The sequence below is a fragment of the Annulohypoxylon truncatum genome (assembly GCF_022578515.1).
Source record: "Annulohypoxylon truncatum strain CBS 140777 unplaced genomic scaffold F4807scaffold_1, whole genome shotgun sequence".
Taxonomy (NCBI): domain Eukaryota; kingdom Fungi; phylum Ascomycota; class Sordariomycetes; order Xylariales; family Hypoxylaceae; genus Annulohypoxylon; species Annulohypoxylon truncatum.
The window spans coordinates 1,691,162-1,704,748 of NW_025953787.1; the positions used below are offsets into that span (position 1 = coordinate 1,691,162).

The window sequence follows — 13,587 nt, forward strand, 5'->3', positions numbered from 1 at the left end:
TGAAATCACTTGTATGGAGGTTTCCCAAGATAGAGAGGCCCGGCCCGCGTTGTGCGACATGGCGCAAACGATTCCCCGACTTAGAAATCGGCCGAGTAAGCCGGACCCTGCCTCGAACAAAAAGTCTCCGAGATCCGAGGGGACCTGCTGGCCACCTTCGGCCTCGGTATATTACTTATGTTGAAAATGTCCGGATCACTAATAATTCGAAATTCTGGCTCTCTAAGCGTTTACATTTCAATCTACAACAGTGCAAATGCTTACTTACGTGGCTATGTATAATGGTAAAAGAAGACTATGCCGGCATATCTGTCATTTATGCCGGCCACGAGCTGAACGAGAATATAAAGGGGACAGCACCGAATGTTAATGGAAATACAAGTCAAAGCTAGGTAGATATGAGTTTATCCTGGTTATAATACTTCGAAACTTCAACTTCGAGAAAAACCAGAAGCTCACTTACTGCTCCTGAAATCTACCGTCTAGATCAAGTCTTACAAACCAACCCTGTCAACCTGCTTTCAACCCGTACATAACCACGATGCCAAAAACCATAGTAATCCTCGGCGCCGGCCTCGCCGGCCTCCCGCTAGCGCACTACCTCGTCTCACGGACCGCGCCGCGGGACCCGGACCTGCGCGTCGTCCTCGTGTCGCCGCACGCGCACTTCTACTGGAGCTTAGCCTCAGTACGATTCGTCCTCCCCGCCTCCGCGCACGCGATCCCCGAGGACCGGTACCTGTTCCCGATCGCGGACCAATTCGCCAACTACCCGAACAGCACTTCGCAGTTCGAGTTCGTATCCGGCGCCGCGACACAACTGCATCCGGACCAGAACACGGTTACCGTGGCGCTAAACGACGGCACGCAGAGGGAGCTCGCATACCACACGCTGGTCGTAGCAACCGGGACCAGCTACGCGGACGGCACGCCGTGGAAGGCGCTGGACTCTACAGAAGAGACGCGCGCCGCGATCGCGAAGCTGCGGTCTCAAATCGACGCCGCGTCGTCCATCGTCGTGGCCGGCGCGGGCGCGACCGGCGTCGAGTTCGCGGGCGAGCTGGGCGCCGCGTACGCCAAGACCGGAAAGAAGAAGATCACGCTCCTGTCCGCGGACGCCTTGCCCCTGGAGCCGCGGATAAAGGAGGGCGTGCGCCGGACCGCGAAGGCGGAGCTCGAGAGGCTCGGCGTCGAGTACATCGGCAACGCGCGCGTAGTCTCTACTTCTGCGCCTAGCAATTCTGGCGGCGACGGCGGGGAGGAGATAACGATTACGGTGAATAACGACGGCAAGGGATCAGAGACCACGACCAAGACCCTAACCGCAGATCTCCTAATCCCGACTTACGGCGCGAAGCCTAACACCTCATTCGCGCCCCCGTCTCTGCTCTCGCCTTCCTCCCCGGGGCGTCTGCTCCAGGACACGAATCTCCGCTCGCCGTCTCATCCCAACATCTTTGTCCTCGGCGACGCCGGCGCCCTGCAACCGCCCCAGGCCGTCTACGCGGAGCAGCAGACGCGGCACCTGATGCAACAATTCGACTCGTACCTGGCTTCGGGCGCCGTCGAGCCCTACGTCGTCGACTCCAAGGTCACGTACGGTGTGACCATCGGACCGGACCGGGGCGTCGGACAGGTGGGGTACTTCCAGATCCCGAGCCTGTTGATCTGGTGGATGAAGGGCCGGTACCTGGGTACGGACCGCGCGGGTAATTGGCCCGCTGTTGGTAGTACTAGCGGCGCTTGGCCGAAGTAAGGTCGGGTGATGTATATAGACCTTTGATCCAGGAAGGGAGGTAAGGGGAAAGGTGGAGCTGATATGATTGCAGCCATATTTAATTTTAATATTCCATTCCACTATCGAAGCTACTTAGCAATGCGACCTTACGCATTGATGTGAATTTTATCTCCTTCGCCATCTCTTAGTGTCCATTCACGATGCGCTATAATTCCTTTGCCGCAAAAATGTCCCAGGACCACCAAGCGCCGATAGAGCCTCTGTCTAGAGGACCAATCTTTGTACAAACGACCCTTTTCCACTCAGTCGTTGGCGGTGCAAACCGTCACTTCTTTTTTGGGTTCTTTAGTCTTCATACGTCGACCATCTCTCGGGCACTTATATGGCAGGATCTGAGTGGTTGAGGACTATAACGGTCCGCGATGTTTCCGTCGAAGTTGTCGACACATCCTACTCTGCCGCAACTTCACTCGCTGCAGGTTCGCCAGACTGCATAGCAGTGGAGCTGGAAGCCCGACCTAACTGAGGTGGTCGTCCGTCAACGTGAGGACGTTTACTTTCTCTTTGGGATTCGTGTGCGGACGGTGGCCTTTTCTTATCCTTGTCACGGGTACCACCTTCCTTAGAGGCAGCGGCACGGCGTGCATCTCGATCTTGTTTCTCCTTTTCTCGGCGCAGTGCCTTAGATTCAAATTCATGCCATTCGCCCTCAAGTTCTTTAAGTCTGATGAAAAATTAGCACATATATAAACAAGGTAATATAGGGCATATACATACTCAACTGCTTGCCTAGGTGGCGGCTGCTCCGTCGTGAAGTATGGATGTTCTAAGACCTCAGCTGCGGATGGTCGCTTCGCCGGATCATAATGGAACATGGAAGCAAGCAAGTCAAAGGCTGCCGCCGGCACTCGTTCTTTATATTTCTCCGCAAAGACGTTAGGTCGGCGATAGCCAGGTCTCAATAACTCAAACCAAGGCATATCAACAAGACCGGGCCAATCAGCTCTACTCGGGGTGCCAAGTACGGCATAGATTTTTTCTAGCTGATTGATCTCGCCGCCGTCACCGGGGAAAATGGCATGGCGCGTGAAGATCTCAACCATAACACACGCAGCACTCCAGATGTCCACGGCAGCACCGTACTGCGTCTCGCCCAATAATAGCTCGGGAGACCTATACCAGATTGTGATAACACGATTCGTATAATCGAGCTGGTGATGCTTTGCGTAAAAACGAGCCAGACCAAAATCAGCTAGCTTCAAGACTCCCTCGTTGCTGACTAGTATGTTCGCCGCCTTAATGTCGCGATGTAGCACACCCCGTTTGTGTAGATAATCTAGACCATCAAATAGTTGTAGGGCGAGGTGCTTTTTCTGCGCAGCATCGAGTTTATACGACGGATGATTTAGTAAGCCGGTAAGGTCGTGAGACAAATACTCAAAAACCATGAAACAGTCATTCTTCTCGACCATCACTTCTTGTAGGTTGACGACGTTTGGGTGCTTTAGGGACTGAAGTAGCTTGATCTCTCGTACGGCGGTAACGGGGAAACCATCTCTTTCTCCTTCCATGCGTATCTTCTTTAAAGCAACAAGCTTTTTGGTATACACATGAAGTCCCTTGAAGACTTTGCCATACGTGCCAGATCCCACGACCGATTCGTTCCCGGGTTTTCTGAAAAATACTGAATCGGATGCTGCAAGATCAGGTGGTAATTCGGGCCTCGGTTTGAGCCTGCGCTGTATTCTCTTAACCTTCCTCGTCTTCGGTGGCTCGGGCGGACCTCTGCTAGCATGATAATCCGATCTTGCTCTTGCAGAAGCAGGTTCCCTAGGAGTGTCTCTCGGTAAATCTCGGTCTCGATCCCGATCCCGGTTCCGATCCCGGTCCCGGTCTCGGTCCCTATCACGGCCACGCTCACGCTCACGATCTCGGTCACGATGATCTCGATGATCACGGTCTCGATCGCGGTCTCGGTCTCGATCATCAAGCGCAGGTGGTTCCTTTCTAGGGGCCGTATTGAACTTTTGCGAAATTTCAGGCTTAGGGGTCGCAACCGGAGTCTTATTCGCGGCTTTGAAAGCGAAGCTGAATTTCGAGCTTGCGGGGCCTGTAGGAGCGGAAGGCGGAGGTCGAGGGGGTGGCATCTGCTCGTTAGCATTCTTTTCTGTTAAGTCTTCATTATGAAGGTTTCTTGATGTTCGAGATGCGTTATCATCATCTTTCCCTTCCTCTTTTGGTCCAGAAAATTCGGACTGATTCGACGTCACATGTTGTGGGCTATGATGTCGAGGAGTATTATCTCCAGACTGGCCAGAGGTTCCTCTACCAGCGCCTGATGGTCGTGAAGTGGCTTCGGCGCCTACCACATTTCGGTAACCACCTCGAGCAGGGTGTGAGCTACCTCGAAAACCTCCCCTAGAAAAATTACGGCCACGAGAGTAAGATTGCGAAGGCCCGGTGGGTGGATGCGGTGGTGATTGGCTGGAGACATGATGACCCGAGGGGCCAGTAGGCGGACCATGACTACTTTGGGGACGTTGCGGAGGGTGCTGGCTAAATTTGTCATAAGAACGTGACTTTCGTCTAGAATGCTTTGGTTGATCATACCTATGAGGTGAGTTCTGTCGTTGGTTAGCCCATCCCCCTCGACTATTACCATAAGGCGATGGTGACATCGGAGACTCATGAAAAGAGGAACCCGAGTTAGGGCGTGCGGGTGAGTGGGCGGATCGACGGTCGTTGTGTTGAGAATTTACGGGACGAGTTGGAGGCACTTGAGCATTAGTACTAGAACCGCTTCTGTTCTCTAGTCGTCTGGACATATTGACTTCGATACTGTTTGCACCAGATGCTAAGTGGCCCCCTGGAGGGAACCTTGTGTCTTCCCGATATTTGCCCTTCTTACGAGACCGACGGGATCCACGCTCTCTAGGTGACCGAGGCGGAAAATCAGGCCGGGGATGCTCAAAAGAAGATCGACGGGAACGTGACCCGGCTTCTGATGAACCGGGATACGGTCCGTCAAGTGGACGAGGAGGTGAGTGAGTGCGTGAGAAAGACGATCGTCGTGAGCTAGAAAGCGGCGAGCGACTCCGATCCCGAGTTTGCGAGTCTCTCCGGGGATGAGGTAGAGGAATAAGGGGAGTGTCCCGTTCGGAGTTGCCCTCGCGAGGCGGCGAATGGCTACGCTGACGAAATCGATGCGGTTCGGAAGGATCGCTTGGGTCGGCGTGTCTAGATCGAGGTTCGTCGTAATGGGGCGAGGGAGACCGTCTACGAGGGGGTGGCGGAATCGGATTTTTTAACTGATCCCTCTCTACCCTCTCAGCCCGCTCTGTTCGACGTCGGCGGTCCCGTTCACGCTCTCTCCTAGATTTCTTCGGGCGCGTGGGTGGGAAAGGCAAAGGACTCCGACTCCTGCGTCGTTTCCGTGATGCTGGCGAAAAAGATCGACCTCTTGCACCGCGACTCGCGTAATCGTTGTTTCTAGGACCGTGTCGAGGAGATGTGGGTATGTTATGATGATTATCCTGTTCGAATTTCTCACCGCGGCCCTCCCACAAGTGGCGATCTTTGGCCTCTCGCGAGCCGTCGCCCCCGAAGTTTTTACCACGATCTTGCGATCGTCCACGCTGACTTACATCTGGCTTGCGTGGCCCTTCATTCTGCTGAGGAAATGCTTCGTCGCGAGTATCCCTGCTCCTGCTCCCGTGGGCTCCTTGACGTCGAGAATTGGATGACGGAGACCGTAACGCAAATGGCCTGGAGTGCGAATTACCGGACGAGACTCGATTATCTAAATCAGGCCTATCACGATCCCTGCGATCGCGGACGCGGTCGCGGTCGTCGTTATCGTAGCCTTTGCTTCTCTGATCGTGTTTCATTGCAACATCTCGCGAATAGTCCTGAGATCCAAATTTGTTGTTGTTGTTTGGAGTTGGGGCTGAACTTGATGGAGGGCCAGGCTTGCTGGGATGCCGACTCATTACTGGATCCATGTCGGTATCGCTCATTTTGGCAGTGACTGAATACACTGATTAGGTAGTGCCAGTGCCAGCGTCAGTGGCTAGAAAGCCGCTAAACAAGTGCTAGCCAGCCCGTCAGAAGAAAACGGTAAAATTATGTCTCCGAAAGAGACATGGGTCAGGCCACTTCAGCAGCCTCGTTCGTCGAGTGTTGATTGATAAAAGCAGCCCGATAAGTATTTGGTATGCGAGTCCAACTTCTAATTACCCTGGTCTGCCCCGCAAATTTTGGGATTGGTGGTGTGAGGCTTTGATTGAAAGAATTCGAAATTTGGACTGACGCGACAAGAGGCCGTTCAAAAGTGTACAGGGCGGTTTAGGCGGCTTTGTCTCTCGTCCTTCGCTGTATGTGGTTGGAGAGATAGGTGTAAAAAGTAGAGCGACCGGGGTATTAGCTTTGGTGCTCTTTTTCCCGGCCCCAAAAAATTTTGGGTCGCGAAACTCTGGCGTGTGGCCGCCCCGAGCCTTGCGGCGCAATTACCACTGCCAGCGCCAATCCAGAATATGGTTTACCTACCAGCACCTTCCTCCACTACCGATGCACCCCTTTATCGCCAATATTATCATCACCACCTCAGACCATATCGGTTCAGAAGGCAGCAAGATAAAGGGGAAAATAAAAATAAAAAAGTAATTGACAACCTTTATGGCCACCATCTGGTTTTTAGACCAACCCCTGTCCGAAGACTGCTCTCAATAATAGCGGGTAGAGAGCAAGAGGAAGATAGTCGCAAACGCGGCATACTCGAATCAAACGAGTAAACCGGCCTCTCGAGTATTCCCGATCGAGACCGAGAGCAAACGGTTGGAAGTGTCTCAGTACCTCCCAAACTTATGTGCCGGCTAACCTAGCATAAGTAGGTAGAGAGCCAGGCGAGTCAAGTAGCAGAACAATCCAGGCAAGCTATCTACGATGAATGTGTGCAAATCTAAACAGTCCCGCCGCCCTTCATTTATAATCCATCCTCTCCTGCCGCTATTCCGAACCTTGGTAAATACTAGCAACCATACCTCCGGAAATTCGGTATCCTATTCACCCTGCCTAGCAAACAGTTAGGTCGCATGGGATTCTGGAAAGCATTTCGTGAGCTTCTGTAACCTGATAACTGCCATGATTCCAGGACTCCGAATTAGTAGAGCAATCCCTATCCATATCCTGATCAATAACTGGGAATATGTCTTTGTAAGGCTGCGTAGCCGCCCACTGCTAACAGACGATCGAGGGGATACCCCCTTAGTCAAGATGTGGATGGAAGTAGATTGCGAGACAAAGACTACTGTAGGATGGCGCTATCCCCGGGCTCTAGTCACCGGGGCTGAGGACGCCAATACCATGCAGTAGGCAACGATCGGTGGGAGCTTCAACTCACTTTGCTCCCGCGCCCAACATGCAATTCCGATGACAGTCGAGTCTCTTACGGTCTCGACGAAAGAATCCATATAAAAGGAAATATGGAACTATCTGATAATTTGGAGATGAAGTATTCAAGCCAAACTAGATCATAGGAAAAAGGCGTTCTCAGTCTTGATCCGGATGAAGCCTAGTGGGGCTATAGCATCAGGAAGAACAGCCACGAAAAAGGGGTTAGAAAGCTTCCAGCATTGGCTACCGCTGAAAACGAATAGTCATCATGCAGGTAGGAAATTTGACTACAGCAGGTTAAATCTGGCAAGAAGCCGGTATTTTTGTGAATGCTGGTACGACTGTGGCGGAGCGGGCCGCTGGATATCGTTCTGTCAAGAAGTGATGCCAAGATAATCCGCATCGCATCATATCTGACATTAGACCGGTATGCCCCAATTCAAGGCAATTATTTCTTTTATTTCGTTAAGGGAGGAACCGTTTCGATGTTGGGACGAGTATGTTGTCGGATATCACTGGTAGCGAATTTGTGAATTGAGCTCGGCTACAAATTGGGCGACGGCTGACTGAGAGATCCATAACTGAAGAATCAAGCGGAAGCTTGACACTTTCGTTAGACAGAAATCTCGTTGTAACAGATTCCGTTTACTTATGGCTACCTAAGCAGTCTAAGGCATGTCGCAGACGGGAAGAAATTGACAGAGTAGACGATGATAACTCCGATGGGATCAGATGCAAACATAATGCAACATCAAGGGCGGCATGTTGGCGGTGTCGGTCGCATGTTCACGTACAGAGGCTCGTGCGAGTAGAGCCTCCACTGCGCTGGAAAGACATCCATGGCATTGATAATAAAGAACGACCGCCGAAAAACGCTGCGATACGGGAGTTCGTAGAAAGTATTCTATAGAGGCGATGATGTTTGATTGAGGCGGACGATAGAATGTTGTCCTGGGCAAGATGTGCTGGCTCTTTGTTCAAAGTCGGAGAAGCAACTCGGTACGAAGTACAGAGCCTTTAGGCCCTGTGGCGCTTTACCTAATTCCCCACTACACCGTGTTAATTCGTCGGATAGCAAGACTTTGTCTACTGTATTACATAATGAACTGAAATCATGGAAGGTATATGCTCATTACATAATCCCATAGTCAGTGCCCCGCATATCTGAGCTGTGGATTCCAATAGGTATCTACCTCCTCAAATTTCAATATACATGGAAAGTATCACCTACATATTGTAGAAATCATATAAAATATCTAATAGTTATCGAACGCATTATTCTATAACAACATACTGCTTGGAGACTCATATTAATACTTTGATTCCCCAGCTTGTGATCACTTCGAGGTAATAGGTGATATATTAAGGTTCATGGGAAACGGGGTTTGTAGATATGCATGAACTTTTCCAACTCCCCATCCTACCAATTTCCAATTTACATCTATCTTTTCAAATTCATCCTACAAATTGAGGGGCTGAAGATAAGGTCTAGAGCATTCACCCATAGACTCGACAATGCACCGTTGAGCAAACCGCGTAGGGGAATATAAAGTCTAGCTGAATGAAGGTAGTAATTATATCTTCCCCAGCTAACGCCTTGTGATTCATTTTCGGCATTGATCCTCATCATTTCGGATCGACATAGTTCCTCTTTGACACGCCAACCAAATGTGACCCGAGGCACACCAAAAGCCTCACACAGACCTGCCTAGCCATAAGTTATGTATCTACATCCATGGATACCACCCACCTTCATCGGATAACGGATCAGATGCCATCTCATCCCTCCGCCACCTACCTAATACAAGCATCATCGTTGAAGTCAGTTATCCAAGGGAGATGGCGCAATGCTTTACCTTGACAATACGCATGCCGTAAGCCAATGTTTAGAATATCGTTCCTGTTTGGCCTACTCAACCTGTACGTATGTTCTTAATGGTTTTGCTGAAACTAAACGAGAACATTGATGTTTCACTCCCAGTGGCAAAGCTGATGAAGACTGGTTTCCATGTGGTGGACCATATCCAGGTACATTACTCTATCTTGGGACACAGGCGAGACGCCGACTAATCAGCATCGTAAGCTGCTATCGAGTTTTACGTCTACTGTTCTCCTAGCCTAATAAGTAAGACGTCTAGAAATTCTCTCGTCGAATTTTCAACTCATGTTCCTTCGTCCGAAAGATCATCGGCGGAACCCCCGCGTCAGAAGAGGGTTGTATCACGCACCCGCAGCGATTAGCACAAGGAGTTCCCATAACCTCCGTAGTCCAAGCTCGCCCATCTCTTACGAACTGCGCTTCAGAATTTAGCCAAGCTCTGGGGAATATGATGAATGTGAGGTGTGAGCACGGATTATATGTAGGTATGTATTTTAAGCTGGATCTTGATGCTACCGTTATGATCTACCGCTAAGCTAGGCATGACCATTTTGTCTAGAATCTGCATTCATCAATTCTTAGATAGGTTAGGCTTGCAGACCACAGATGAATAAACGTCCCATCCATTCACGATATAATGAAGCGAGCCAAGAAGATGGTTTGACGATAAGTCACCATCTTTCTCTCAGGCGGCTCACAGACCCGAAAATCTGGAAAATCCATTTATCCAAGTACAAATGTACCAAGACATAAGTAACACTAAATGCATAAAATCTGGGACGCCGCATTCCCGAACCAACTCCTGCCTGCCGATGGAAGACACCTAAGTAGGTATCTATTCCGTCATTACTAACACGCATTTCGGTGCTTCCAATGAAAGGCTTATTCATCCGAACTGGAGAAGACAGAGAAACATCGAGCCGCGCGTTTCTTACAACTGTCGCCTTAGCCATGTGAGAAACTAAAATAATAATAGATGATTTGCAAAGTTCAGAACCGAATAGTTCTGTAAGCGTCGTTGTATTGTATCGTATCGAATCCTTCCATCGATAGACTACTGACAACCTTGAAGTTAAGAAGTTGAAGAAAAAGTAGCAGGGGCCTGTCTCCGGGAAGTTTGATCCCTGGCCGCGGCAACTCCATACTAGTCCCTATCAGGATTAGTGCTATCCCGAATGAGGCTTAAGTCGATTGAGCCCCAACCTTATTACGATAGCTTAGGGGAGTTAACCAGGGACTACGAAACCACTACACGTTCCATCTTTGCCTCATCTGCCTCGACTACTCAATGCTCTCAGACGGCATCATCATGATTCTGGGCATAGTAGGCCTCTCGCGACACCAACCTCACCTTAGGGTATTTTGCGATAACGGACCATCCTAGCTCGAATTGGTATTGTTCGCGTACTCGGACCCCTGCCGACTCATAGAATCTCGTCCAAAATGTACTTAGCGTGTTCTAGTGTGAATTGACATGGTTGATAGAAGCTTCACCAGTGTGGATTGCCACCCACATTGAAGAGATCCAGCCAATCGTGACCGTTGCTGCTTCCCAGTTTGGATTGTGCAAGCTCCAAGTAACGAGACGATGGGGACCCTTGAACGTGCAGAAGAATTCGTTGGCTCGAACCCGGAGCTGTCTAGCCCGCGCGGGACGCCACAGAATGCTACCCTCGGTCTAGTCCCTCGAGTGAGCTCGCCTCTTATTGTCGACTTCTTTTATGCACTCTTCTAGCTTTGCCATCTCCTCTGGAGGAGACTCACCAGCCTGGCGCACGTTCTTCGCTTCATCGGCCTACGCTGCCCGTGGCCTCTACTATCCCTTCACTTCCATTCATCTGCTGGTTCAGGAATTTGTTTTTCCTAATTTGTGAGCTGGCTCTTGTATACGGCGCGTGTCTATGATCTCGTCGTCTCTTCTTCTCACTCGCAAGCGAACGTCACTTAATTTTCGAGCGTAATTCCAGCAAGTCTCTTAGTTAGATGACTTGACCACGACGGCAGGCGATTCTTTGGCCCAAAGCCCTCGCCTGAAAGCTACTCGAACCCGGGTCCCACGATGTTCGACAGTATGGATCAGCTCCATGGTCTGAACAATCTGAACAATAGCTGGCAAACGAATTCGAGTTCGCTTGGGATCTATCAAGCTGCTTCTAGCAGCAACTCAACCTTTGGTGTCATCAATGAGTTCAAGTTTCTTGCCGCAAAGTCGATACGAACTTCTACAATCATCCTCGCTGTTTTCAACACGGTATCAGCCTTTGCCACTGCAGCTGGCATTTATTACGACTGCTATGTATCAGCAACACGGTCAAATCCAGAACGCAGGGGACGGTAAGTTTCAAGACACCTACACGTAGTCTATGAAGATGATACTAACTCCAGTCTCAAGCGCCAGTATCTTCCGATGTGTTCGAGGACCGGAGACATACCCGTTTGTTTTGTCTTTGGGAATCACCATCCAGGGCATAATCTTTGCTGTCTCTCAATCATACGGCTTACAGGGTCTTTTCATACCCGATTGCTCTCTGATATCTCAATTCATGTGGCCAGGTATGTAGCATCTCATATGGCAAAGCGCCAAAAGGCAGTTTACTAAGACATGTCGCAGCGGTTTTTATCGTACCTTACATACAGTTAGTCTTCGGTCTTGAAGTCACTCTCCGAGCTTTCAGAAGTACACCATTTCCACCAAGAAACAAGTGGAATGTCCTAATCTGCCTCGTACTGGTTAAATGTCTTCTACTGTGTACTGGCCTAGTCGGGTTTTTCGTTCGACCTCCAAGTTTCTGCTTTGCTTCGCTATTCTGGTTCGTGGCAAAATGGGCAGAGGGGGGCGCCGTTCTGTTGCTCTTAATTGCTGTCATTTTGGCGATCTGCAGCTTCGTCATCTTCTTAAAATTAACTAGACACGCAATGATTGAGGAATCCGAGCGGATTAATGCCTCAAGAATGGTTTACTACCTTGCACTGGCAGTAGTTACCAATGTAAGCTTTTCACGTTCTATTTGCAAGACACGTCCCGGCTAACTTCTTTTAGGCGTTGATCCTACCGTTCTTCATATATCTGTCCTTCAAGCATCCCCTGAATGACACTGCCGGACTAACATTGTCCATGATCTCAACCGTCGTGGCTAATGTTACCGGGCTCACAACTGGAGGCCTTCACCTATTTCTCCGATCCAGAACTATCTCTACGATCGGACCAATGGACAAATTGGCTGAGTATGAGCGCCAAAAGTTGAAACACCAGATTCGGGTAAGGGGAACGAATGGTACCATGGACTTCAACGGCCACATGCTTCAACCCGTATCGGGGCCTCGGTTCTCGAAAGCGGAAAGCCAAGAAGATCTTGTAGGCGATAAAAACAACGACGCAGAACGTGGAGAAAGTCGCTATCCTGGGGATTCCCCGACGTTTGGCACGAGCGTTCCAAATCCTTTAAGATCTAATGCAGTGTTTGAGACCGAAAATTTCCCACTGATCCCCGAGCCCATACCAATCCCACCTACCCCCACGGCTAACATACACAGCCGAAAGCCATCAGCTTCCTATACACTATTTCCTAGCAAAAACCAAAGCAATACAGCATCAGTTGCACTGTTGCCGTCCACTGCCTATAACCCTAACTCCCAGTCAACCTTAGCTCCAAATAGCTATCCGTTGGAAGACTTGAGCGAAACACTCAAACCTCCTCCGTCCGTTCGAACGTGGGGACGTCATAGACGGGACTCGTCGATGGTGTCGTCCGCAACGGTTCAAATCGGTCTACGTATCTCGAACGTCGCGGACATAGGGCCATTGCCCAAAACTTCCACAGAAATAGAGAGAGAGTACACGCCGTACTATCCTCAGAACGAGCTACCAGCTACTGCTTACAGACCAAGTCCTCTCGCAACTTTCAATGCTCAGAGCTCTCCAATGTTACAAGATCCTATCAAAGCGATCGATACAGTTACGAAAAACGTTCTGCCTACATCTGCCAATTCCGAGGGAGACGGGAGCAACCACACTCTGAGTCCGACGGTCTATAATCCAAACAGCCCTACAAAGACAAAGACCCCGAGTCCAAAGGGAGTTGGGTTCAACGTCCCCCGAAGAGCAAATACGACACCGATACAGGGAACATCGACACCACCACCACCAACTCACAACCGTGGAAACTCGAGTGGCGTCGCAGATAGCAGGTCTGATTGGATTTGATGTCCATAAGACTGGCGAGCTTGATATTATCTGCTTTTGAGGTTATAGATAAAAAGGATGCATCAATATGTACCACTAGAACCCGTCTCTCCGCCGAGACTGAATCCCTTCATTAGCTTTCCTTCGACTGTTGTCATTTTTGCTTTACCAAAGCGCAATGAACTTCGTCGTTCACTTGTACTTTTTTTCCTTCTCTTTTATTTCGATTCTTATACTAAGCGGCGTTCGTGCGGTTGATACGATACCAAGGCAGACGCCGGACTAAGACTTTTTTTTTGGTTCTATTTCGATACACCGCGGGGAGGCTGGAAGGGATACAGTATCATGCATATACAGGCGTCAACCAGAGAGACGGGAGTCACCTCCCATCTTTTT

At 50.0% G+C, this 13,587-nt stretch overlaps 3 protein-coding genes across 3 annotated transcripts; 2 read left to right on the top strand and 1 right to left on the bottom strand.

Moving 5' to 3' along the window:
• Positions 1–204: 204 nt before the first annotated feature.
• Positions 205–2,006, top strand: F4807DRAFT_18765 (FAD/NAD(P)-binding domain-containing protein). The gene has a single exon (XM_047993644.1). It carries the CDS (start codon positions 542–544, stop codon positions 1,754–1,756), a length of 1,215 nt encoding a protein of 404 aa, XP_047859563.1. The 5' UTR covers positions 205–541; the 3' UTR covers positions 1,757–2,006.
• F4807DRAFT_466369 (Pkinase-domain-containing protein) lies at positions 1,848–5,754 on the bottom strand (the record flags this gene model as incomplete). Its single annotated transcript, XM_048002376.1, has 2 exons — positions 1,848–2,462; positions 2,516–5,754. 2 exons carry the CDS (start codon positions 5,752–5,754, stop codon positions 2,189–2,191), a joined length of 3,513 nt encoding a protein of 1,170 aa, XP_047859564.1. The 3' UTR covers positions 1,848–2,188.
• A 4,855-nt stretch (positions 5,755–10,609) lies between these two features.
• Positions 10,610–13,374, top strand: F4807DRAFT_18900 (uncharacterized protein). Its single transcript, XM_047993658.1, has 4 exons — positions 10,610–11,342; positions 11,401–11,561; positions 11,620–11,996; positions 12,049–13,374. The coding sequence occupies exons 1-4, from the start codon at positions 11,068–11,070 to the stop codon at positions 13,210–13,212; spliced, it is 1,977 nt and encodes a 658-aa protein (XP_047859565.1). The 5' UTR covers positions 10,610–11,067; the 3' UTR covers positions 13,213–13,374.
• Positions 13,375–13,587: the final 213 nt, after the last annotated feature.

Bases quoted from the DNA above. Each gene is read 5' to 3' on its own strand.
- F4807DRAFT_18765 (XM_047993644.1), top strand. From the start codon at position 542: ATGCCAAAAACCATAGTAATCCTCGGCGCCGGCCTCGCCGGCCTCCCG.
- F4807DRAFT_18900 (XM_047993658.1), top strand. From the start codon at position 11,068: ATGTTCGACAGTATGGATCAGCTCCATGGTCTGAACAATCTGAACAAT. The intron at 11,343-11,400 runs GTAAGTTTCAAG...TCCAGTCTCAAG, and splicing joins AATCCAGAACGCAGGGGACG to CGCCAGTATCTTCCGATGTG. The intron at 11,562-11,619 runs GTATGTAGCATC...GACATGTCGCAG, and splicing joins ATCTCAATTCATGTGGCCAG to CGGTTTTTATCGTACCTTAC.